Raw genomic sequence first — 27,631 nt, forward strand, 5'->3', positions numbered from 1 at the left:
AAGCGACCGCCCCCTCGCCTTTTTCCCGCTCGCGCATCCCTTCCCTGCAATATCCTGTCATGTTTCTGACAGAATATATTATGAATTATAATTTTCAAACATTAATCGTTATAAAATCATTTTTGTTGGAATTCAGACCTACACCACGAGTTGAACGTTTTACTCAAAAACTCAATTCAGAATAAAATAATTAATAATAATAATAATAAGAGCTTCGACCAACATCTTAACACATTGATGGACAGTAACGTCTGTGGGCGTTCCTATAGTAAAAAATGATACGACAGAACGCCTTTAGTCGTAATAGTTTATACTCGTGTCACGGCAGTACGGCTGAGGGCGTTTGATTTTCAATACTTTTACAAGGAAGAGAATGTTGTAGTGTCACCGCAAAAGTAATGCGGCTTTCCTACTGTCATCGTACATAGTTCTACAACACGTCAAGGGACACACACATTGACAGAATTCCGGTACCCCTCCCCCCGTACAGTACGCCCGTGGGCGTCATGTTTTCATACATTTAGTCACGTAGTGCGCGTCGGCGGTGGGCTTCGTGTCACCTCATATTTTCGCGCGCAAATAACGGCTCGAGTGGTAAGTTATTGACGTATTTTTGTGTTTTTGTTTATCGAAATATTCAAATTCAATTTTGTATAAGGTAATTGTGCTTCTAAAATTAGTGGTTGTTTGTATTGAATGCAGTTTTTTGGTATTGAATTAATAATGAATTTATCTACAGATGGCGCCTGGAGATCCGTACGAAAGGGAACAAAAACGGCTGTTAGAATTGTTCAATGAAGCTGAAACTATAGGCGTACTGTCACTAAACAACATTTTACATGCAACCGCATTGACACTACGCCCATAGGCAATGTATGAGATTAAGTAGTGTCATTTGGGAAGTAATTCTTAACATGTACTGTCCGCCAACGTGTTAAGAAGCTCTCGCTAAACAGTTGGATTAAGGGCCTGATACAAAAGGCAGTTATTTTAGAAACCGCACGCATAGTTAGGAGGTTCCTGTCTCTGTAGCCCTGACCACTGGTTGTTTGAGTAATGGGATTCCGCAGCCGGTGGTATACTATTTTTTATATAATATATTTTGTTAATTTTTTTTTATAAAATGTATTATATAAATAATAAGATAATAAATGAATAAAAAAATAATAATAAAATAACAAATAAATTAGTATTGGAAAACAAATATCTTAAAAAGATCAATGAAACAATAAAAACATACTTCAGTGTTGCTACAAATATAATTACAACAATGATATTTAAGCTGTTCTAATCTCTGATCTCTGTTGACTTGTTGTGGTTTTTGGTTGTCAAATTGTCAAATCAATTTGCTTAATGCCTATGTCGAAAATTCGAAAATAGTTTACAAACAAAAATTTACGTCAATAATTATTTAAATTCATCATTCACTTTATATTTTGAGAGCCTTTAATATAGATCAGTACGCGAAACAAGTATATTATTACAAGTTATATATTATATACTACACATCGGACACGTTGAAAAGTGGTAAGTGAAACTTGTTTGTGTATATTTTATTATATGTAACACAGTGATAAAGCGTTCTCTTTTATAAATTAGCATTTTTACATGTAGCTATTACAGAGATGTAAATTTGAATGAATGGAAAGTGAATCTCCGTATGATATAACACGTACAGGTGAAATGTTGATTATTTAACCTTGCGCAGTAGTCAATAGGTGGTGGAAAGTTGGCATTGTATCGAGAAACTATCACTTTAATGCCATTAATGCCAGTCTATATTGAACTCGCCGTGGTGTCGTGTCGTGTTAACTATTATTTTATCTCTCTTAACATGAGTATCTTATTTAATTCTGCAGTATGCATACCAGCACTTGAAAGTTAGTCTCCCACATTATTTTTTTTCAATTTCAACATCTTTGCATCTCGTAGTATTGAGTAAAATACAAGACTTTTCAACTTTTTTTACTTATGAGTTTTTAATTTCCATTAAATCAAAGTTCATTAGTATATGATTGTACTTTATATTAATGATCTTTATATTAAAAAAATTTTAATCGAGTCTAGCCATTGACCTTGATTGTTGTAGTAAAAGGTTTTAGACTGTGTATACATGTGTCTCTAAGTGTCTTTTATTACTATGCATTGATATTTTAATTTGTGTCCAATTATAACCCTATATTAATTCCCACAGTATATATAAAATGTTTAGCTTTACAACATCCAGTATGTAAGTAATTCTAAAATTTTTTGACACATATTTTAACATAACTTTTAATTGCATTTTCAGGTGAATATCGTCCCTTTATCCGCAGTATGTCTGCCACAGGTTTAACATCACAAGCCCAGCTGCAGTACATACTGCAGTGGTTCCAGGAGTTCAGTGAGTATCAGCGTGAAGATTTCCTACCTGTCCTAGCTGCAGCATGCAGCGATAAACCTGATCAACTTGCAGCAACTCTCTCCAAACTCTCATGCCAAGACAAACCTGTCAGCTTGTTTCAGTGTCGTGTAAGTTGTTTTTGTGATGTTTTATTATATGTACAGTTGAACCTTGATAAGTAAGAGTCATTGTCCCAATGGTTAACCTCCATAAGCGAGAAATTTGGGTTATAGAGAAGCATAAAAAAGCTAGATAAATAGCGCCCTTTGACTCTTCCTTATTCTGGTGTGATTGTATTTCTTTATCTGCTGCTTATATCTTAACCATGTCTGCTTATATCTTTAGTTTCTTATTAATAATAAGAAATATAGGAATTATTTGCATTTATTTGGTAAGCTAGTCAATCAACCCGTACTGGGCCAGCATGGTTGACTATGGCCTAATCACCCCTAACTTAGGGTAGGCTCCGAACTCCTCGGTGGGGATGTATAGTGAGCTGATGATTTGGTAAACCAGAAGAGTCCTAGATTAATTATATATGTTTTATAATTGTTTATTTTATCTACAAAGTGAGGTTATTTTCCCAAGATAACTAAAAAGAATGGAATAATTAAAGAATATAGACACAATGTCTTTAAAGTGTTTTATATATTTTTAACTTAAAATATACAAATGCTAGCATTAAAACATTCAAAACAAATGTAATTAACCCAAATTAATTTGCCTTAACACAACTGATAATTGACTAAACAAACAGGATGTTCATATGCTGATAAAAGATGGAAATGGAACATATATTTGTACTTATGTTTATATTCACCATATTATACAGTACATACAGCGAGTAGGAGTTACTTTAGTTTGATATGTTTTTTGGTTTAATCTTTTTTGTGTTAATAAAATAAACTTTCTTCTTTCTTTCTTTCTTTCTAAAATATTCTAACATCCTGTATTTAAAAAAAAAAAAATATAATTATGAAGTTGTGTGTTTGTTCTTAATATAACCAAAGAAAGTATGGATGGATTGTGTGAAAGATATGCCTAAGAAGGGGGTAAATTCAAATATGACGGCTGATAGAGATGTATGGAGGAGTAGTACATACTGTGCCGAACCTAAAATACAAATACAAATATACTTTACTATGCACTATCATGGAGTAACAAAAAAAGTACAACAGGATTTTCACAAAAGGCGGTCTTATCGCTAAGCAGCAACAGCACAATCTCTGCCAGATAACCTTTGGGTACAAATTAAGCTAAGTAAACCAAATCGGTAGGGTGCACGCGAACAGTGACAATAAATAAAGATAAAAACAATAGAAATATTAATAAGAGAGAATAAAATAATACAATATTTCAGCAATAGGGATAAGGATATGGGAGGATTGCTCCATAGGGATAAGGGCAGGTTGATGATGAGAGTAAGAGCGTCGATGGCTCAGGGGTTAAGCACTTGACTTGCAATCTGCAGGTCCAGGGTTCGAATCCCGCCATGTACCAATGTGTTTTTCGATTCTCGATTTACATATGTACATTTATCCGACGTTCTTACGGTGAAGGAAAACATCGTGATGCAACCTGCACATATCTGAGAAGAAATTCAATGATATGTGTGAAGTCAACCAACCCGCACTTGGCCAGCGTGGTTGACTATGGCCTAGTCACCCCGAACCTAGGGGTAGGCTCCGAGCCCCTCGGTGGGGACGTATAGTGAGCTGATGATGATGATGATGATGATGATGATGATGATGATGAGTTTGTTCATAATATGTCTGTGATTACAGTATTATAAATATAAAATTCTTCCAATAGGTTTGTTATATCTCATTTAAATAAATTTATTATCAATTTTAAGACATATTGATGGAAATAATATTTTTATTTTCAAAATGCAGATTATTTTCTTAAACAATATAATGTTTTTGTTTCATTATGATAGTGATTTCCTCAAATGTTATTAATGATGTATGTAATTAAAATATCTCAGTATGTGAGTCATATCTCTGTGAGACAATAGCTATTATAATATTTGTTATATCCCATTAGTAATTGTTTTCTATACTTTAATACTAAATTCTTCAAGTTCAGTTTATAGTTGTTAATAATATCGAAATTTATATATGAACTAAACTATGACTACACTATTGATAAAACTATATCCATTTGTAAATGTTAAGAAATAAACTTTGGGACTCAGGAGTTCTTTTATAATGTTAAGTTGTAGATATCATTACCATGCCCTACAACCTACAACAACAGATCTTACAATTCAATCTAGTTTAATCATTTCACTTTTCTAGTTAAGTTTACCCCTACCGATGTAACCTTAAATGTGCATTTAAGTTTCTGTATTTGCTGTATACCATTCTTCCTCCCCTGAATAAACCCTTCATGTAATAAATTCATGATTTTTACTTTCTTGTGTTAAAACCTACATCTTAGTTTAGTTAACATGCAACAAACAAAATAAACATTTACATGTGTAAATGTTATTTTTTGTTTAAGTAAAAGGTCCTATATGGCCTATTTTCTTATATGGTTGTAACTAAGAGAGCCTCTCCTGAAAAGTTGTCAATTTGCACATTAGCCCAATAAATTTAGACAATAATTTTTTTTTTTATATTTTTTCAGATAAAATTGTTTAATGAATGGTATCCAACATGGACTGAAGAAGAAAGAGAGAGATTGGTTAATAAGATATCGGAAATTGATGCAGAATTTAGTATGAAACTACAAGAAGCAGTATTAAAAGGAATTCAAGTTAATGGAAAAGATGATGAAGTAATACTGAATGATGAAAATACACCGGAGAAGGAAGAAAAGAAAGAAGTTGAAGAAGAAAACAAAGAATTCCCTTCTCCGACTCAGGATAACATATCTATTGAAATAACGGCTGCTTCTTAAGTATGTATGAATTTGAAGTATTTTTTTATTAATTTTTATTATTTATTTGAAATATATAATATGATAATAGATGGATTTCCAAATATGTTTCCTTTATCTTGTAGCTTAATTTAGTATAAAAAGTATAGACTTTTCTTGAATCTATTAAAATATTTTTTTAATCATTGTCACAATTTTTGTAATATTTACGTTTGATGTTTTACATTATTTTTTGTGACCTTGTCCATATTAAACTATCCTCTTCAGTACCTAATTAGTAACTTCGGGATATGTACCTGAAATACGATATTTTTATGTGCATTGTTGATTTTACTGAAATATTTTATTGTATTTAGACATTTTTTATATGTTTGTTTACTGGATAGTGTGATGTTTATTTTCTATATAAACAATATGTTCCTTTGAAGCACAATAACATTCCGATAAAAACATTCCTTTAGCTATTATATCTAGTTTCAGTCTATTTTTTAGCCGACTACAAAAAGAAGGAGGTTATCAATTGGACTGTATTTTTTTAAATCTATCATTTTGTTAATAAAATTATCTTTTTTCAAGCATATTTTAAACAATTAAAAAATAATAAATATCATAAATTTCCACTGTCAAATAAACATATAATATATATAGGTTGTGTATAAAAATGTATTGACTAACCAGGAATATAAAAATCTAGCCTGGGGATGCTACAACCGATTTTTCTACATCACTCACTAAAGTGCACAATGTAATAAATTCCATTATTTTCCGGATTGTTAACAAAATTTTTATATTCCTGATTAGGCTTCAGTACCCTGTTTTCTGGAAATATGAGGGATGGCGATTTTTTTGTACTATTGTTTATCAGTGGAAATAGTTGTAATAAAATTTAATTTAAAATAAAATAATATATTTCGTGGTAATTTTTAATGGTATCACTATAAATTGTGATCATTTATTAATATAAAATGTCTAATCATTCCTTAAGTTTTCATTAATTTCTAATGATAACATCCAAAATACATATTGGCAACTATAGTGAACTAGTTAATTTATATAATTATAAAAAGTATTAAATAGGCTTTAAGAAATTAATCAATAAAGTGTTCGTTCAATAACGTGGTCCTTCGTGCACAACGCAACGTAACTCGAAACTCGAAGATAATAGCTAAATGAGTTACGTAATACAATGTCATAATATGTTCGTACACAATGCATATTTTACTGTCAAGATTGTTGTGAGAAAAATTGCTGCGATTTTCAAGACTGTGGTGCAAATTTATATATTTGACGTCGCTATGCATTTATTAAGCGAATAGACGACTCGCGTCGACGATTCAACAATGTGTACGGATCTCGCGTAAAGTTAATCTCGCGACGCCATATGAATATTAGTTTCGACGATTTACATCGCCTTGTGTGTGAAAGGTTAATTTATGTTTGGAAATTTAAACCAATAAATTTTCCTAAGAAAAATGTAATTATATAAATCAAATTAAAAATGTGCCAATAATCAGGTTAATTTCTTTAATAGTACGTACAAATTAATTACCCTTGTTCTGTCTCAAATTAAATAAGGATTTAGATTTTATACATTATAGTGTAAAAATTCGAATGATATCTTTAGATCTGAAAAAAGATTTTGCTAGATATTAAATTAGTCATAGAATTGAAAATAAAGATTTTATAACATGTATAGTGAAGTTTTATTTAATACGCTTCGGTAATTAGGTAATTTAAAAGACATGAAGTATTTTTTATTTATTTATTATAAACCATGGCACAAGTTAGAGAGTATATTATATCTTTATAGTCAATATAATGGTCATTATCTATTATACAATGTAATGAATTGCACGAGTATCTTGTTTTTTTAAATCATATTTCATACTAGCTGTTGTGCGTGACTTCGTTAGCACAAAACTAAAAAAATGAACCTAAGTTACTCCCTCAGCTATCTTCCAGTAAGTCTTGTTAAATTTCTTTATAAGTAAAGCAAATACATCGTGTGTACGGATTATGATTTTTTTATCGATATATTATACAAACATTCCAATTTTATTGTATAGATTACGATGAATCTTAAAAAAATAATTACACTTTAGGCAAAACTAGTCTCGTCTTAATTCCATAGAATTAACGACTAATCTTTGATTGTATCCATTCTATATAAGAGCTGACTCGTGTGTACACTCCGGGCCAATTTGAAGTGCCACACGGACTGGGACCATATGACACCACTCCGACCACGAACCAGTTCTGTGCGGAGGGCATCGCGGCCATAAGAGGTCCACCGGAGTCCCCTCGGCATGAGTCCTGCCCCTGTTTGCCTCCGGCACAAAGTTGCTTTTCATTTATAAACCTACCAGCTTTCTTGTATATATTTGCACAGGTGCTCGAATTAACTACCGGAACTCGGACCTTTAATTTTATCTCGGACATCGATTCTGAAATTGTAAACAAAAGATATTTATAAGCAATAGTTAAAAAAAAACTGAATATATAAAAAAAAATCGCCTATAGTATTCCCGCATACATTAGCAACCTTCCAGTCAAAATCGCTCCAGCCATTTCGGAAATTTTCCAAACGTGGACTTGCGTATAGACAAACAAAATTTTAAAAATAAATGTTTTTCATTAGCAAGCAACGCAAACGTACATTAGTGGTCGCGAAAACTGTTTTTTTAAATGTGATAGACACTACAATTTTATTAATTAATGCTTTGCACGAATAATGAATCTAAAGACTCACTTGTTTCAGTTTTGCCCCATCCCGCTACTTCCATTTCGTAGCCGTCGAACGAGTTAGTACGTTGGGTCTTGGTTAACGGAAGGCATATTGGTTTTACGAAATCTGAAAGTAAAATTAGTGTTGTAATTTTATTCATAAAACCAAAATAATGTTTGTAGGACTATATAATATACCTAAAATAAATTCTGATACAAAAAATTTGAAATCTCATAATCCTATTCTATTGTAATAGAATTCCAGAAATTAATGCAATCAAAATCAAACAAACTTAAGTTTTAAAACATTATATCGGTGATGATAACTAAATAGAAGAGATCCTTCTAGATGTGTGAATGAAATCTAAAATACAATTATATATAATTTTAATGGATACAAAAAACAACTCGCGTTTCAGTATGATTTACCTGAGTACACAACGTCACGCGCCAATTTCAAGAGTGCTATATCATTGTGTTGGTGCATATCATCGGGGTGGTAGTTTTCATGAGCTATGCGATCAACAACACTGATGTCTTGGACAGACGGGCTGCAATCGTCTTCGACGCAATCTCTCGAGCTGGTTATATTCCATTCGCCAAGTCGCACTTGAGTTCTAAAATTTTAAACAATCTTTTGTAGACTTATAGAACAAAAATAAACCACACGTACAACGTTCACAGAAAGAATACGAATTGAACGACACTTCATTCTTAAAACTTCAGCAGTTTAGGTTAGAGGTTACAGTAGGCGGAGGCGCAGCTCATCGCTGTCTGGCGGGAGCGGCTGCTCACGGCGTCCGCAGGCCAACGCACGATTGAGGCGATCCGGCCCGTCCTCGAGCTCTGGATGGGTCGGAAGCACGGGGCTCTCACGTTCCGTCTGGTGCAGGTGCTCTCGGGGCACGGTTGTTTCGGGGCGTATCTGTGCCGGATTGCGCGGCGAGAGCCCAGTGCGAGGTGCCACGAGTGGCCATGCTGAGGACACGGCCCAGCACACGCTGGAGTTCTGTGGGCACTGGTCGGACCAGCGCGCCGCACTCGCGGCAGAAATAGGGAGGGACCTCTCGCTGCCCGCTGTCTGCGCTGTCTGGCTGGGTAGCGAGAGTTCCTGGAACGCTGTCGCCTCCTTTTGCGAGGAGGTGATGGCGCTGAAGGAGGCGGCAGAACGACGGCGAGAGGAGGACGCAGCCGCGGACCCTCTTCGCCGACGTCGCGATGGACGCAGGCGGCAGGCGCACACCCGCCGTCTACCTCCTTAGCGGAGAGCTCCGGGCGATGGACGGCCCATTGCCCCATCGTCCGCCGCATACCTCTTTAGGTGCTAGGCGCTCCCGGCGTTATGGGTGCACCTTATGACGTTGTGGGGGGTACTCCCTGCCCCCTTGAGGATGTGAGTCTGCGGTAGCGGACGGTCGCCGGCTGGGTCGCGGAAAATTGCGCGAGTGTTCCCGTGTCCCAGCCGCAAGGCGACGTGGAGGGCCCGAGGGGTTTTAGTGGGTATGGCCGAACGTCTTTAGGCGAGTCCCACACTCCCTGCGCCATTGCACTGCCCGGCGCAGGGGTGCGTAACTGCATTTCCCCTCATAAAAAATAAAAATAAAAAAAAAGGCCGCAATGGAAAGGATATGAGTACAAACTTGATAATTACTACACTCATGGTTATTTGGGCTGTAAAGTTAAAGAAAAGGGTATGCTAATTATTCTATTAAATATAACTTTCCAATAATGAAATAGTTACAAATTAATCATTAAAACCAACTATTTCGTTCTCTTTTTGTGTATTAAACATTAAACATAGTCATAAGAAAAATCTAAACTCACAACAACCAAGTGGGTGGTAGTTCATTTCCTTTGAGGCAATGTGCGGCGGTCATCACGTATTTCGATGATATCAAAACTCCAGAACAGTAGAAACCCCAGCCGTTTGCTGTAATATACAATAATCTTTTTTAACGAAAATATAGTCCTACTAATAGATAAACTATACCAGAAGTAAAGATAAAAAGGCTATCAGAATCTAATAAATGCCAAGTCGGTCACACACGGTCGACACTTTTAATATCGAAAAGCATTTCTTAGGAACGGCATTGCAGTAAATGAAATATAAGATATAGAATAGTAATATTGAATAGAATCAATTAAAAATAAGGCCTGACTCTTCCCGATGACACACCAGGGAAAATACAAATCGATGCATAGTAAAAAGGGGACGGCGTAGAAACATTGCGAAAGGCGCTGGCAGCGCTAAAAGCAGCAGTGCACAAGGTGGCAAGACTTACGTTCCCACGTTACCAGCGTGTCAGTCGGGCAAATGTAAAGAATCAAATTAACTAACGTTTATCATATCGCAGTAGAGCTAGCCAAGGATGTTCATCGAGCTCGGTGATAGATCCTCCAACGATCCTATCATTGGTCATTATCCCGCACACGCTGGTATCTGGTAACGCTGACTGCGGCTTGAATAATGAGCCTGCTTCCTCGAAAACTGGAGGGCAGCATATTTTGTACTAAAAAAATAAAAAGCACTGTATTATTATGGATGCGTTGTACGACATATATATATAGATATTTCTGTAACTAAACGTGGGTTTCCGAGATCAAAATTTCCGTATAAAGTGTATCGTTATCCCTGGCATTATCTTTGACAAAACAGAGATAACAACCCACGATAAATGGCAGAAATTGAAATAAAAATGTTGTTGTCAAAGTTCAATCAAGTAACAATAGTTTGTGACTACGTTCACATATGAAGTCGATAAATTGTTTGGATCGACCACCAATCAACGTAATTTCTATAGAAGTTAATCGGAAACTATAAACCTTAATTAGTCTCATTTAGTTAAATGTAAGATACCTATTGTCTACCTCGTTTGAGCTACATCGTAATTTTGCCACAACATCCCTGGTGTAGTCTGCCCGGTCTTTCACAATACTCAGAATGGCGGGACAATCTTGTACTCTAACACAAGTAGCTCCGCTTTGACATGTTTCTGTAAATATAAAAAAATCAAATTAAGTTAATTAAGGGAAAATAAAAAACATGGAGCAAGGCAACACATAAATAAATACTCAAATAAAAATATACTTTCATTATATCAAATAAAATAATTTGGGCTGATACAACGTTTGTAGGTTAAAAACAATTAGTCAAGTCTCTTAACAGTCGAGTTTTATAAACAAACGGAAAGAGTAAACATCTACAGGCCCATAAGTGGATTGTAAAAAAACCAGTCTGTAATTATCGACAACCAAATACCTAAGAAGTTCGACGAGATTTAGCCACAATAACAGGCTAGATTTAAGCCGGTTTTTCAAGAATTAACAACACTACGTTGGGAAGAAAAAAAAATTAAAAAAACTATTTAAAACTGAGAAGCTCACATCACAATTAAATTGCAGCAAAAGTCCTGTACTAAAAACCTGTAGATATAGATGTAATCAATAGAAGATATCTGTGACATTAGTTGCGTTTCCACCAAGTATGCTCTAATGACTCATTGTCTACAAAATAACCAGCAGAAGTTATAAAAATATCTTAAACAATACGTCGTCTGAAATCACAATTTTTACCACACAGAACCAGGGATCGATTTCGACTTATGGACGACCCCTTATCAGAAATATTTTTATTATGTCTTCCTGTGTTAAAGACAACAAATAATAATTTATTACAATATGTTGTTTTATACAATATTATTATTTTATAGTGGAAACGAACAATATAAGAGTAACGTTTCCACGATCACGTATACGTCATATCATATACCTTTAGTTAACAAAAGCATTTTGGTTCTCTAGCTATGGTTTTTAATTATGCTCTCTCTAAATCTTTTTCGAGGTGAACGCTCTCCTTTACAGAGCCTATTAACTTTATCAGCGTTTCAACTTGAAACTTTCAAATTATACAAATAATGTTAAAACATCAACAAAGTACTGTACACTGTAAATGTTAATATCTACATAAACTTACGCTATTTGCCAACTCAGTATTTTCCGCAACTGCACATCTTTATAATAGAGAACGGGTTTGCTTTTATCGTCATGTCATTGGAGAATATTATTGTTGTGTTAGGTACAATCGAGCGACAAACGGTTACTCTTTATTGTTATCTTTGAAACCAATAACTAAAGTTATTGTTTTGGTTTAGTTACACTACATAATACAACAGATAAAATATATAATAGCTCAGACTTAAAAGAAAGATAACACTGACAATGTAAGGATTTTCAAAACAAATTAAAAATCGCCACAATTCGACAAATTGACAATGACATAATGGGATAATACTCATACGAGACGAGATAAAATAATGAAATCCAGTGAGCGATGGACCCCGTCCGCGAAATAATACCAGTCCCACTCACCCTGATGAAGGGCCCCCGATGGGCTCGAAACTAGTCGGTGCCGACACCGGACATATATGTACGTGAGTGTTTTCGCTATATTAGTGAATGAAATCTTATAATTGATATTGAAAGGTTTTTATTTAATTACTTTTATCAGAGCCAGTAATGTACCTACATTTTTGTCGAAATTAATTATATGAATGAAACTAGCTGTTTTTAGCTCGTCCCATTCGAGCATTTTTTATTATTTACTTACTTAATTCTTTCTATTATTACAAAATAATATGTTATTTCCGAATAAAATTGCATGTTATAAATATTAAAAATATAAAACAAAAACACAACTCCCGCCCGTAACCAGAGTTAACGGATTTTCATTAAAGATATAACTTTTGTAAGTTTAAAAACTACTTAGTAGTCTTTATGTCATGGGTGAGTCATGGGAAAACACTACTTTTTCATACGGTACAAGAGCATTGTGCACGACTGTACATAAAAGAACCGGTACATTATTAAGAAATCATATTTGAAGTTCAATGAATTGAATACCTATATAAAAATGGCAATGAAGATGTTATTGCTACAAAAGTTTGTTGATAGGTGTAGGTACTTAAGTTTTATAAGTTTATTTAAAAATATATAAGTATTTGTTACTAAAATATGATAATAAAAATACTATCACTAGAATATATTAATAAAAATACATACTTTGGGCTGCAACAAGCGTAGCTAGAATACTCAAAACAACTGCTTTGCATTTTATATCCATTACAAAAAACACAAACTTCAATATAAATTTATCATAAATTCACTTAATGTTGTTAAAACGGCGACCTCTTGTGAAGTGATAGATAAACAAGCTTCTTGTGCAAAAGGTTATCGTCAATATACCATTTTGTTCACAGCAAATATACGGAACGTATCAATAAATCCTATTTATTCATATCTTTATTAAAATTAATATTTATTAAGTTAAAAATGTGTGTGACAACGCGTGGTCTCCACTTTTGTTCGTACGGCCAACTAAAGTGAATCGACTAGCGACTGTTCGAAACCTCCTAGCGAATATCAGGTTTTCGCGAATTCTAATTCGAACAAACATCCATTGCTCATATCCATGACTATACGGCGTTTCCAAGTTTCATTCGTTTTAATATATACCTGTTATTTTGCATGTTAAAAGAAGAAAATAGAAAGCAATGTTTGTAAATTTCTGTGCTCCAGTCTTAAAGATGTTGCAATTCTATGATTCTGAAATATGTGTTTGCAACGTCACTATTTCCAAAGATAGAGTGATGCCATTTTATTTCTGTACGAGTGAAACCCACGGACTTGAAAATAAGGAAAATCAAAACATCGTAAACAAGTCTTGGTACTTACCTTTCTCACTACTAATAAGTTTATTACAGAGGATCTCAGAATCGAATATAGAAAAATATAGCTTTCAAAATACGCATTCATATTAAACTATGCGGAAACGAGATCAAAAACGAACAATCGTTACATCACATAGTATATAGGTATAGTTTTTTCCTCGATTCGCTCAGGTGAGCGCTTGGTAATTATCCATTAGAAAATTCCAGAGGCTATGGTGTGGTTGATTTTTTATCAAATCATCTTAAATGTTGTGTACTCTGTAAGATTTTTAATACTTTTTTTTGGCTTCGTCATATCATCAATTTATTGTCACACATGCTTTTAAGAAAGATGAATCTTCCTATGTATATATACAACGTACATACGTATGCAATTATAAGCGTCACATTACGCACGCACATTGCACTGATTCACTGGACACTCAACAAGGTAGTCAGGATTATCCTAGCGTAAGACAGAAAACGCTCTATGACTATAACATTAAGGTTTATAAAGCTGCCTTTAATGACTATTCAACCATTTTTTTATTTCGTATATTTTAAAGTAGTATTGCTACTTTATGCAGGGATACTAAGCGAAAGGTCAAAGAAATGACACAAGCGATACAAAATAAATAATTATAAATTGATTCAAAATCTTGTAGATACAAATTATTTATTGTTTTTTGCCATGTGCCTCGCTATATCATTGAACAACTTCAAGCCGAGTGTGAAGAATATGATACTTTTGAACAACTGCCAAGTAAATCTGTCGCTGGACACTGTTTTGTACAGCATTTGGAAACTTTTCCATGACGTACCTATTGAACACGATATACGTTCCATTAACTGAAACAAATTAAAAACAAATTGAAGAGCTAATTACCTAATAGGTGTACGGTACGGACCGTCCATAAGTTCCTGACTTCAAGTCCATCATTCGTATATTGTCCAAAACAAAATCTTAGATTAAAAATGTTGCCTACGTTAAAGTTTGAAATACATAAAAACGTTTTAGAGACAAAAATCCGTTGCCTTAACACTATTTATATGTGTTTTCGTGTTTAAAAATTTTATTTGAAATTGATATAGTCAGCCAAAAGTAGTATTTAATTATTTCTCTAACATTGTAAATTTGGGCCTCGAGAGAAATTAATTTCTAAACAAAATTTATAAGGCGGCAATAGTCATGTTAATCCTGAAAAATGGGACATGGATCCAAAAAGGTTGGGAAACAGTGTGCTAGACGGTTACAGATTTGCTATTGCCATTTCTGGCACACCTCTATAGCTTTTAAAATCGCCTTTCTTCCCAATCTAATCGATGCAAGTACATAAGATAAAATAATAATAACATTTAAACAGCAGCGATTTTCCGGTACTGGTGATCGTCCTCCAGTAACTGGTGCATTGTATGTAGCTGGTGCTGCTTCAGGAGGTTGTGGCGACTGCTGACAATTACAGGAGTCGCTTATACAGGATGCGAAGCTCGGTGTTGGTGTTCGAGGCGCTCGTTCCTCCATAGATCTTTGAAGTTCATCGTGTCCCTTGTACCTTGAAAATTCACGTTTCAAGCTTCGCAAACCACAACTAGTCATGATTGTATTACATTTATTATTATCATTTTGTTATAAAAAAGCGATGATTTTGACAGGTATTTTTAAAATATCGTCTGACGTTACGTCTACTGTTGACCATAGATGTTGCCTCTATTGATTTATAACTTTATGTTTCATTTACATTTATGGTCAAACTAGAAGGGCTAGGAGTTGGAAAAAGTCGTACTCTGCGTCCTGTTCCCTTTCTATTCCCTTTTCTTTTTCAGAATGTCTTTTCGTCGATAGCATAAATTGTAATTGACACTTAATTAGAGAATAATTATGTGGCTGCTGTATATAATACAGCAAACATGGCATAGTTGACAAGAGCATCGCCAGCGTATTTTCAAGGGGGGCTAGCCGATGATCAAGGGGGTCTAGACGATGATCGAGGGGGAGAGAAGTAACCGATGATAAAGGGGGAGGCTACTAATAAAAGTTATTTTTTTATTCCAAAGAAAATGCTTTTCAACATGTGTAACGATTTTTCAGACCCCACTCCATCCTTGGCGACGCCCATAATAGTTGCTATCCATATATTACTACAAGCCTAAAGATGAAGTAATGACACAGAATTTACCTTTGAATATGTAACTCACTTAAACATTGCTTTAACACAAACATTCGTCGTCAACATTGAACGTTTTAACAGGAAAAAAGCGCTTAAAAAAACATAGCCATCTTGTTTATTGAATCCATTAGCACGTAAGATAATAAGCCTCTTTGCTTGCGTAAATAAAAAAAACTCAAAATACACCTCATTATGCCACCTCATATGCGGGTATGTTGAATTTAATTTGGCACTTAGTGGTAACAAGCCGAAGATTATAGTTTGGTTCCTATTGTGTTGTCTATTGTTTTCCTAAATCTGTTGTGCTGATTTCAATCCTAATGGATAGCCTATCATAAGGAAGACAAGTTAGAAGTAAGATTAGATTTATTTTTCATTGCACAACATTCATGATATGGAAATCCGTAGACGCCAGCAACAACATCAGCTGCACGAATTGGCCGGCTCTCCCGGTGAAATACCACAACCACACAGAAGACAGGCGTGAAGTGGAATTAATTCCGTGTTTCGTCTGATGAGTGTGGTGCCTTAATTTTAGCCCTCTTTCCCCTCCCACTCCTTTTCTTATAAGGAAAGGATGGGAAGGGGAGGTGGATTTGATGGAGGAGGAGATGCATAGGAAGGTTACATATTTTCTTTTTGTGCGTCAGGCAACGTCAGGCAACGCATCTGCAATTGCGAATCGTCGCTTCGCCATTTCGGCGAATTCATGTGGCCGCTTGCTCGTTTGCCACCTTGTAATATATAAAAAAAAAACAACATGGAAATCCTCGGTTATTTAGTCATAGCTGGAACGCAATGGAGTATTTTCGTATAAATTTAATTGAGATTAAAATGACATTTATTGTTTTACTAAAGCGATTGTTCCATTAGTTTTGTTTTAACTATGACGCAAGTAATCTGGTTATTCCATAAAAGTTTTCGATTTGCGTCATAGAGTGAAACAAAACCAATATATTTAACTCGTCTAGACTTGTTAACACATACTTACGTACGCACTCAGAGACGTAAAGTAATCACAAAGGGGGGTTTAGTGTAGAAATTATATGCTAACCACCTTTTGAGTAATCACGATTGAGACACATTATGTAGTTGTAAATGATATCAATTTGTTTTAAGAAATAATTAAAAATACACAGAAATATTAATTCCTAACACGTGAAAAAGTGTGTAATTATTACTAGTTAATAATCTTCGGCATTTTTAAATTACGGATTGACCTTCACGTGACCTTTAAATATGACATTGAGTTGGGCATCAACCTTGAACATATTATTTATTTTATTTTTTATGGCTGCATAACACAATAAGAAATATTTCTGTTGATTAAAAAACTTATGACTACTGCTTACTAAGTTGTCAAAATTATGTACTAAAATAGATAGAAAAAAGAAACTTACTTATTGTTCATATAATATTTAAGTATGCAAAGTACAAAGATTTTAAACAAAACTGGCTTTGTTAATTAACATTATTATCACATTAAAATCATTACAAATGGACTAGTGATGAGAAAAGAAGTCTCGGTTTTTTACTGTCTAAACGGATGTCGGCAGAAATAAACTTAGTTTAAAATTAATAAAGTATATTTAAAGTACACTACATATGTATATATTACTCCAACTATTGTAGCTAGAGGCCGTGACGTCATCTGTTTAGATTTAAAAAGAGTACAATAATATAAAAATAATAGTTTACACTTATCAAAGTATAAATGGTCGTCAGCTAAGATACAGTAGATGGAGACACTGAGGTGTTCGACCTTAATTTAAGTTGACTCGGCCTTAGGGCTAATTTAGACATAAGCCGGAATTGTACGAACAACGCTCGGCTGTTGCGTCAGAGCGAGAACAACTTATGCATTTCCCATACTCTTAGCCAACTACACTAGCACAGTGCGAATTGATTAACTTCATTGCGCATCTTTGAATTTTCCTGCAAATATATCAAGATTGCATCATTGTAATATCATCCGTTTTTCTTCACAATAACTTTTGTTATTAAAACACATATTGTACTATCTCTGTTTTGTCAAAGATAATGAAAGGGATGGCAATAATATATTAGTACAATTGTCACTGCAGTGGAATTTTAACTCGAAATCATACCCCGGACCTGAATATTCAAGTCCAGAGGGTCTATCAGAAAACGTTTTTACGAATATTCGTGCTAGGCCCACAATGCTTAACCCCTACACCACCGACGCTCTTCATTTTCTTTTTTCTATTAAAGTACATGTGCATAGCAAACTGGCTTTTTTAGTTTTAATACTGTAATACCTTTACCACTAAATTTATGTGACGTCAAAGTTACCTTTGACTCAAGGGTAACTTTGACTTTGGGTAAGTAAAAAAATCTCGATTTTTAAATAGGTATAATAAGGCAATATTTCTAAATACATTTGGCATGATTTGAGTATTATTTGTTATTAGATGATTTTTTTTAGTTATAGCTTAGCATAGTTGTGTTGTACTAAATAACTAAAAAAATAGTTGTATTGTACAATCTACAAGCTAAATAATGAAGACATCAGTCACCACTAACATCCGTTAGACATTAGAATCAAGTTGTTTTACTTAGAACTTAACTGCTCATGTTGTCTAGAATCCAATCCATGTAGTAGGCTACATTTGTGTAAACGCCGGGGAAGCCGCCAACGCCGCAACGCTTGGATCCATACGATACTATTCCACGTTGCACGTACCTGATAAGTAAACCCATAATTTTATCCAAACTGCTGTGATTTATAAACCTATTACTGTATTCAAACAGCTAGGATGAAAAATACCCGATTCCTAGTTCGCGGCGATCGCTTATGTTTGGAGTCACGTGTATTTCCACTGGGGCGAATACCACTAAAATTGATGCAGTCATTTAATGGAAATAGGCACAAAGGCACGCATTCAATTAATTTATCTGGTGCTTTGGTGGTAGTGGTCTCTAATCACTTAAGATAAGCTGACCTAGTTCGGTAATCTCCTTTAAAAAAGATATCAGCATATTCGTATTTGTGGCGCTACCGTGAAATTGTATCTCTGCCTACCTCTCGTGAAGAACTAAGAATGATCCTATAAAGTCTTATCTCTACGTACCTCACGCCGGCCACAGTCCTGCCGGGGTACATGAGTGGACCACCGGAATCGCCACCGCAAGAATCTTTATCCTGAACTCCACCCGCGCACAACTGAGTCGCTTGAATTTTAGGAGATCTACGAACAATTAACGATTTTAACAGAATTTTTTTCTTATAATGTAACATCAAATCTGAGCTTCAATCGTTATACTTAAGTCAGAAAAAGTCATAACGGGTAAAACAAAGGGATTTTTATCGTTTCTTTAAGTTTTACAAATAAAGTTAAGCTACATATTTAAACAATAGTATCTTCTAACCACAAATGTACCTATTAAATTGTAATAACAATATCTACCAGCAACAATAACATGTTAAGTTAAATTTGCCATTTTGACCACAAATGGTTAATAAACAATTGTTTAATATTAAATAATAATAGCAAAATAAATATTAATTTAACATTATCAAATTTATAATTGCTCTCCCAGTTCATTTTGCAAAATTCGTATAAGTCTAATAAAATGGCCTACTTTTCTGTCAAAGTTCTCATCTCAAATTTGAAAAAAGCGACAAACAGCTCTTAAAGGCCATACTAAAAACTAAAATATTTACAGGGTGCTTTTAATCTAAAGACTTTCTACATTTTACCTATATTTTCGTTCGAAGTTGCAAATTATTTTATGGAAATAAATGTTTACCCATTATAAACCGCTTGACATTCCTCTCTAGGAACAATGGGTAGATCGACGCTGAGCAGCACTGGAGATTGAAGCCCTTCCTCCGTAGCTCCCCAGCCAGCGACCACTCCTTTTAAACCATCTAGCGACTCTCTTTGTAGTTCTCGTGTTGTCGGTAAACATAACGGCTTCATGCTATCTGAAAATAGTTCACTACTGTTACTAATTGCCTGAAAATGCGATGAACTTAGCTAAGATTTGCACCACAAATATGTAAATAATTACTAAAAACCATTGTAGCCAGAAGCCAAATAATCCGTTCTTTGCCAAGAGCAAAGGTAGACAACGCATCTGCAAATGCTATCTATTGGCAACGGTTGCTTCGCTACATTGGCAAATTAAGGTGGTAGCTTGTTCGTTTACCACCTTGTACTGTAAAAAGAAGTATATTTTAAAAGTATTAAAGCTCACCTAAAGAAAAGTCAGCCCGTTCTGACAGTCTCACCAATGCTATATCGTCGACCAGAGACTGCGGAGTGTAGCCCGGGTGTGCTATCACACTGTCGATGGTCACATTCTGAAATATACATTAGAATAATGTTATTTTAATTCGATCCCGAAATCAACTAAAACTCACATAAGCTAATCTCTATACAAAGGAAAATATAACATTTAAATATTGTGGTGTCTTAAAAAATAACATTGGTATGTAGAAAAATAAAAAATGCTTTGACAAAAAATTTGACAAAAGGTACACAATAAACTACTGACCCTTGATCTTGGAGCACAATTCAGCTCGCCTTCGACTCTTTCGCAGTCGGGGTCCCTCCTGACGTCATATTCGCCGAGAACGACGCCCGTCAGCGTCAGCCGTGGCCCTAGAAAGCTGACGCAATGTGCGGCCGTCAACACGTACCACTCGGTGATGAGTGTACCGCCACAACTCAACTTTGTTCCACGTGCTGGGAAAATGTGGTAATTTTTATAGAATATATAAAACATTTTTTTCTAAAGCTATCATTTGGTCACTATCACGTACAAGTACGAAAGGAGTGTAATCATCATCTCCCACTCTGTGTAATTAGCTCTGCAGATATACACAGAAGTAACTTCATAAGTTAATTTATAATATGTAGACTGAACGATGTTGTACCTGAATCATATGCAATTAGTACCATCCAAGGCATTTCGAATAGTCGCGTCTTGTTTCCACCAAATATTCTATCACTTTCGATACTTCCGCACTGTGTTGGCAGTAGACCGAGGTTCTGATGTCTGCTCACATCAGACGGGCTATCATTATATTTATTATTACCGTTCTTGTTACCGGCATTACCGGAACTATCATCTCTATCATTAGTAATAGCGCTACAGCAAACCTGTGAATACATAATTAAAATAATCCGTTGTTAAGAAAAAATTTAAGTGATGGTACATATTATTTATGAGAGACTAGAGATGAGAGAGACGGATATAATTCGAGGTAAGGAAATTCTGGCTAATATATTTTTTCTTTTTTTTTAATCGTTTTCTTATACTGTGACCCACATTTCTATTTGTATTTTGTTGAAATAAACTAATTCTATGTTAACTATTTCAAGAAAATACAAATTCAGTGATGACTAAAAATAATTTGCGCTAAATATTTGAATAGTCCCATATTTAATTAAAATTATTCATGGCGATGTGTTTTCAGGAAAACGGTTTAAGGAAATATTCTGTTTTGAAACATTGACCAAAGGATAATCAATTTGTTTGTGGATTTTTTTATAATTGTTAACATTATTATTTACTTTACCCGACTTACTTAGGAGGGTAATGTTTTACGTGCGTAGGTAAGTTTTACATAAAAATAATGTATGTTGGTTTGTATGTATATATTGTATAGACATATCAGTTCCTAGACCCTAAACTACTGAACCGATTTTGATGAGTGAGGTGTCGCTCGATTCGTATTCATTCCCTCAGTCTTAAAGGACCAGTCAGTCAGGTTTTTGTTCTTTATGTGTTCGTGTTATCATTTCTATATACATACTAAAGGAAGATCATGGTCAAAGCCGCAGGAAAGAGACTGTAATTTTCTCCTTAATTGCGATGATATGGAAGTGCCGCTTCTTTTTATCTCTTTCACCAGTGGAATACAATCTTTTAGAGGTAGACAAACGCCCGGTTGATTATCACCATGTATCACACAGGTAGCGCCGGCATATTCTGAAACAGATGACAACAAATCAATTTAGAGCTGGCTCACGAATTCCACGAATCTATTGGTGTCTAAAAATTACGTTAATGACAAAAATTTTCTTTGTCTTTAAAAATGTTCAGTACCACCAACTGGACTTGAGTTCACTTTAGTACGAGATAATCGCAGTGGCATAGAACATGTTAAAATTAGTTAAGCAGTTAATCAGTAACAAGCAATAATTTCTCCTTTTTCTGAACCGAACATTTTCTTTTTCTAACACTATTTTTAGTATTTTTCTAGTACTATTTCTAACATTATACCTAAGTACGTATCTTTGTTTGCAGCTTCCTACTATTGTATTCAAACATTGTAAAGATCTTATAAGGTTATAAAATAGATACAGATCAAAATGATAAAGTCTTTGTAAACTGCCGCCTGTGGCGCAAGCGCAAGTGATCCTGTGCATTACTAATTAAGTAAACAAAAGATATAATTGACTACTCTGTTATTTATTGTAGGACATTGAATTCACAAAATTAAAATGATATTGAAGAGAAAAGATAGTACGTATTCTTCCTCTCAATAAATATCGAACTAAATAAAAGAGTAAAAATAATATTTTTGCATTATCAATGTAAATAAACAAAGTTTTGAAATAAAATACTACAATTTGGTTAAATGATATGACCTTTTTCATCTCAGCTACTCACATTGTGAAGATCAACTGCACACTTTCACAATCACGTTATTGCTTTCATGTGTATAACAGCATTCGGAGTGTGACAATGTTACTAAAAAGTTTTTGAACTCATTTCCAATAATAACTAAAATCACAATTGACATATACATAAGAGTCTTTTGACCCTAATTACGTCTTCGGCTTACTAATATTACAAATCCGAATGTTGAGATGAATGTATGGATGGATGTTTGTTTGAAGGTGTATCCGTAACGACACAACAAATCTTGATGAGATTTGGCACAGATGTAGACATAGTCTGGTAGAACATATAGGGAACTTTTTTTTAAGTTTTTTGATTCCGCACAAGGCTGGAGTCGCGGCGATAGCTAGTGACTAAAAAACTTTTATATCTTATTTAATTTTATATAAATATTCAAAACGTTTAATCTAATCTTTATTTAGTTTTTTTTTTTTTTTGGAAAGCAATTTAACTTTTCTAAATTAAATCAGTACTTTACGTTTTATAAATAAAAAATACATTTAATTCAAAATAAATAATTTATGTTTATCTTATGCTGGTTAATTACTTAAGAGAATAATATTGACTAGTAAATAAAGTTGATACTCACGACATTGAACGGACGTCATCAGTAATGTACAAAAAGCTATAAGGCACTGTAAACACTTCCACATCTTATATTTTTATTATTTCACTTTGTCAAACTATAGCACTAGCGGTTGGCTCAAGATCTGAAGCAAACTAACACGTATCAATACAACATATCTAACGGAAACATCGGAAACTCATTAAAATAACATATTTATTTACAAAAACTCGCTACAACATCAAAACTCTGAAAATCTCAGAATAATCGAATCACATACACTATTCTTTACTTTCTCCACGGCAAAAATCACGAAATTCGAATCCACGTAAGAAATTTGTTTTGGATACGACATGCTTTAATTTTGTATCGAAAAATTTGATTATTATAATTTAAATTTTATTAAAACTTGATTTCGTGACTAAGATATAGCAAGAGGTACGAAATGACATTGCTCATCGACGGCCATTCGTCGATGCCGCGTTCATTACCATACTAGTTTAACAAGAAAAAGCAAACTGTCTACCTTACAATCATGTATGATATTTTAATTAAGCAATTTTGAACTTTAAAAACTTATTTTTTAAGACTTATTTTCTTATGCAATAGCAAAATGTTTAATTTTAAAATAAATACTCTTAAAATGGCCACGGAAATATTGTTGTCTTCCGTTTAACTTCCAAATAAGACAAACAATGCGTGCTGATGGTTATATACTCACAAATAACATAAAAGGGCTATCCCCGTAGACTGGTTACTGGTACCTAATGGTGACTTAGCGCAACTTTCCGGAACAACGAAATTAATGATATTAAATTACACATATATTATCGCGTATGCAACGTGTAACTAAATCTATATTTGTTACCACAACAAGGTATTGTTCGTAATTAGGTACTTATCATTTTCCTTAACTCATTTCAATATTTTTCCTTTCCTTAAAAACGTTGATGGATTTATTTTATTTTTAATATTTACTTCCATTAGATGGCTATAGTCGAATAGTGAAAGAATACTGCAATTGCCTTGTAAAATTAACCAAAACCTGGTAATTTCACTAGTTGATTAATACAGTTGGTAGCAGAGGGACATGCTGAATAAGATTCCACTAACTTTATGGTATATAATTGCAGTATCTGGGTATAAATTATTAAAGAAAAGAAAAAGAAAGAAAGACAAAACAAACAGAAATTTTCCTTGTGAAATTGTTGACAATTATTTCTACCAGAAATAAGCGAGCTGACTGAAAAGATCAATTATGTTTACTCAGATACGATCTTGTCCTATGTTAACATGGCCTTCAGTTTAATGTCAATGGAGAAGGTAATTCTCGGAGTCTCTAAGATCGTATCAGAAGTGATATTCTTTTGAAGTATCAAGTTTAATAAGTAATTAAATTTACAGTTGTCCTTTGTTTTTAAGAGACTGAAGTTCAGCTGTTTTCTGTTAGCTACTACTAAAAATAAGGTTTTTATATTAAATCCGGAAAAATATACACAACTTAAGCTTACTTTGGACACAATAACAGTCTCTCGTCTAACCTTTGTTATATTGTGTGGGAAAGACGTAAGGTTCTTTCTTAGAAGAATCAAAATTCTTAGTCACATAAAATTATCCAAGAATTTAAATCCACATGTCAGATGTCAGTGACTACCTTAATACTTTTGTGGAACTTTAACACAGTAAATCCATACTAAAATTATACGTCAGTGGAAGATTTTTAGTTCGTTGGCATTTGACATTGTTCTGATCGTTATTCCAATACATACGCATTTGCATTCTCATAAACTCGTTATAGCATTTATTCAAGAGATTTTGATGCCATGAAATTAGTATGTAGAATTTGTTCAATAGTTTTAGATTTTATTACTGTCACTGCGATTACTAGACCAAACAAAATATCCATTAAAAAATTAAATCAATTGTAAAACAACAAACTTAGCAACTTGTATCACTAATTACTACATTAAAATCTAATTAATACGAAAGAAACACTTTTTCTTCCTGAAGAAAAACAATTTCTTTTAATATTAGGTCCTTACATATGAAATTGGCGTTTTTCGTACTGGCCACTTTAATCACGAATTTCTCCTCTTTGGTAAGGAATTCCAAATTCAAATTTGTACAGCTATAGACTCATGTATTTGTGGTTCGATGACCGTCATTGATTTGTTTTTTTTCTTCTGTTTTTTTCTGTTTGCGTCACTCATTTTACAAAATGGAAAACTTAAAATATCGCATTATTTACGAGTACGAGTTCCGCCGTGGCACTAGTGCTGCGGAAACGACTCGAAGGGTGAATGATGTGTATGGCGGTCGTGTTGCAAAAGAAAACACAGTTCGTTTTTGGTTCCAACGTTTTCGTTCTGGAAATTTCGATCTGCAGAACAAGCCCCGTGGACGGCCTGAGACTCAAGTTGATAATGAAGAGTTGAAGGCTATTGTGGAAGCGGATCCATCGCAAACCACGTCCGAATTAGCTGCAGGCTGCGATGTTAGTGATAAAACTGTTTTAATTCACTTGAAGCAAATTGGGAAAATTAAAAAGCTTGAAAGGTGGGTACCTCACGAACGAAGCAAACCGGCAAACGCGCGTCGACTGTTGCGTTACATTACTAAACCGGCACAATAATGAAGGTACATATTTTAAACCGAATCATTACCTGTGATGAAAAATGGGTTCTTTACGATAATCGGAAGCGCTCAGCGCAATGGTTGGATCCTGACCAGCCAGCCAAATCCTGCCCCAAGCGAAAATTAACCCCAAAAAAGTTACTTGTAAGCGTTTGGTGGACTAGTGCCGGTATTGTTCATTACAGTTTTCTCAAACCTGGCCAGACTATTACGGCTGATGTCTATTGTCAGCAATTGCAAACCGTGATGGAAAAGCTAGCGGCTAAACAACCTAGGCTGGTCAATCGCTCCACGCCACTGCTGCTTCACGACAACGCTAGACCACACACTGCGCAACAGACGGCTACTAAATTAGAAGAGCTTCAATTGGAAAGTCTAAGACATCCTCCGTACTCCCCGGACCTTGCTCCAACAGATTACCATTTTTTTCGAAATTTGGATAACTTCTTGCAAGGGAAAAAATTCAACTCCGATGGGGCAGTCCAAATCGCCTTCAAAGATTTTATTGATTCCCGTCCGACTGGTTTTTTTAGTAAAGGGATCAATGAACTACCTATGAGATGGCAAAAGTGCATAGAAAATAATGGTTCATACTTTGATTAATTAAATATATTATATTAAAAAATATTCGACTTTTTGTTCCTCCCATACAAAACGCCAATTTCATATGTAAGGACCTAATATAATTAAACATTACGTCATGAATTCTTAAAATTAAAAAAAAAAACAAAACAACATTTGGCCAAGGTGTGGATTTTTTATTTCAGATGTATAAATAAGAGGTGTTTATTTTTTACCACAAGTTTAAATTGGTGATCAGAATTTCACTATAAATCATAATCAGTAGATCAGTACGGTGAAGAGCAAAAACGTTACAAAAGAAAAAAAACCTTTGATTTTTCAAGTGTTTGCTAGCTAATGTGTACGGTGCTTTAGCTACGGTATTAGGATCACATTATTCACGTTTTAATTAGATCATAAATTCAGTTATTGTGATGTTAACGACTAGTTTACAGCAATTAGGTCGAGTAACGAAACATATTCAATTGTAACGCTTGAGAAATATAATGACGCATTGAAAAATGTTTCCCAACCGCTTTATATCATTCTATGACGTCAACATATCTTATTAATATTATAAATACGAACGTTTGGATGAATGGATGGATGGATGTTTGTTTGAAAGTATCTCCAGAACGGCGGAATGGATCTCGATGAAATTTGACATAGATTCAGATGATAGTCTGGAAGAACACATAGGCACTTACATGGAGTACGCTCACAAGGTTTATAAAACCTTAAAGTTTTGGCTTAAGTTTTTACGACCGGCCGACTGCCTGGCGCCACTTGGGAGAGGCTACACAGGCTACCTATTATGACTTTTTTTAATTCCGGGCGAATGGAGTCGCGGGCGACAACTAGTATTTTATAATATCATTGTAATTATGCTGAAACTTTAACAGCAAAAATAAATAAACGAAAAAAACTACATTGTTTTGTACAATGAGTAATCAAATGTAAAAACAAATAATTAGCAAGTACATTTGTCTCAAACAAAGTAGTGTTGTTGGATTGTACACATTATGCTAAACGCAAGATAAAATTAGATAATTGTATTCGTTTTTTCGAACTTTGAAAAACGAGGCCAGATTTTACTACTTAACAAAAATTTTTCAATAGCTGTGAATTTAGTTTAAACTATAAAAACAAAAAAACTAATACGTTATGATTTTTGTTACAGAAAAAACACTTTTCTAAGACCAAAATCTCTGTATAAAACATATCTTATCCCTCTCATTATCTTTGACAAAACAGAGATAATAATATGTTTTAAACAGTGATTTTAATTGGTGATAAGATGTTGTTTTTACATTAAAATTGTTTTACTTACTTATTTTCACTTGAGTCTCAT

The 27,631-nt window shown here is 34.1% G+C and overlaps 3 protein-coding genes across 7 annotated transcripts; 1 reads left to right on the forward strand and 2 right to left on the reverse strand.

Annotated features, from left to right (window-relative positions):
• Nucleotides 1-1,488: 1,488 nt before the first annotated feature.
• On the forward strand, nt 1,489-5,287 carry LOC106721460 (uncharacterized protein C14orf119). Of its 2 annotated transcripts, none has more exons than XM_045681924.1 (3): nt 1,489-1,527; nt 2,291-2,511; nt 5,015-5,287. In XM_045681924.1, exons 2-3 carry the CDS (start codon nt 2,317-2,319, stop codon nt 5,285-5,287), a joined length of 468 nt encoding a protein of 155 aa, XP_045537880.1. In that variant the 5' UTR covers nt 1,489-1,527; nt 2,291-2,316. The 2 variants fall into 2 exon arrangements, with proteins under 2 accessions (XP_045537880.1, XP_014371883.2); XM_014516397.2 differs by lacking the exon at nt 1,489-1,527 and adding an exon at nt 1,690-1,880.
• A 1,727-nt stretch (nt 5,288-7,014) lies between these two features.
• LOC106721636 (CLIP domain-containing serine protease 2) lies at nt 7,015-13,387 on the reverse strand. Its single transcript, XM_014516629.2, has 7 exons — nt 13,049-13,387; nt 10,859-10,983; nt 10,329-10,500; nt 9,815-9,920; nt 8,420-8,607; nt 8,016-8,117; nt 7,015-7,710 (listed from the first exon to the last, which is right to left on the reverse strand). The coding sequence occupies exons 1-7, from the start codon at nt 13,107-13,109 to the stop codon at nt 7,400-7,402; spliced, it is 1,065 nt and encodes a 354-aa protein (XP_014372115.2). The 5' UTR covers nt 13,110-13,387; the 3' UTR covers nt 7,015-7,399.
• Nucleotides 13,388-17,476: 4,089 nt separating this feature from the next.
• LOC106721635 (CLIP domain-containing serine protease 2) lies at nt 17,477-23,866 on the reverse strand. Of its 4 annotated transcripts, none has more exons than XM_014516628.2 (9): nt 23,807-23,866; nt 23,110-23,230; nt 21,649-21,824; nt 20,767-20,992; nt 20,385-20,575; nt 20,085-20,190; nt 19,635-19,812; nt 18,956-19,072; nt 17,477-18,567 (listed from the first exon to the last, which is right to left on the reverse strand). In XM_014516628.2, exons 2-9 carry the CDS (start codon nt 23,171-23,173, stop codon nt 18,447-18,449), a joined length of 1,179 nt encoding a protein of 392 aa, XP_014372114.2. In that variant the 5' UTR covers nt 23,174-23,230; nt 23,807-23,866; the 3' UTR covers nt 17,477-18,446. The 4 variants fall into 4 exon arrangements, with proteins under 4 accessions (XP_014372114.2, XP_014372111.2, XP_014372112.2 ...); XM_014516625.2 differs by lacking the exon at nt 23,807-23,866 and adding an exon at nt 23,722-23,756; XM_014516626.2 differs by lacking the exon at nt 23,807-23,866 and adding an exon at nt 23,366-23,561.
• Nucleotides 23,867-27,631: the final 3,765 nt, after the last annotated feature.

Source organism: Papilio machaon, chromosome 17 (genome assembly GCF_912999745.1).
Source record: "Papilio machaon chromosome 17, ilPapMach1.1, whole genome shotgun sequence".
Taxonomy (NCBI): Eukaryota; Metazoa; Arthropoda; class Insecta; order Lepidoptera; family Papilionidae; genus Papilio; species Papilio machaon.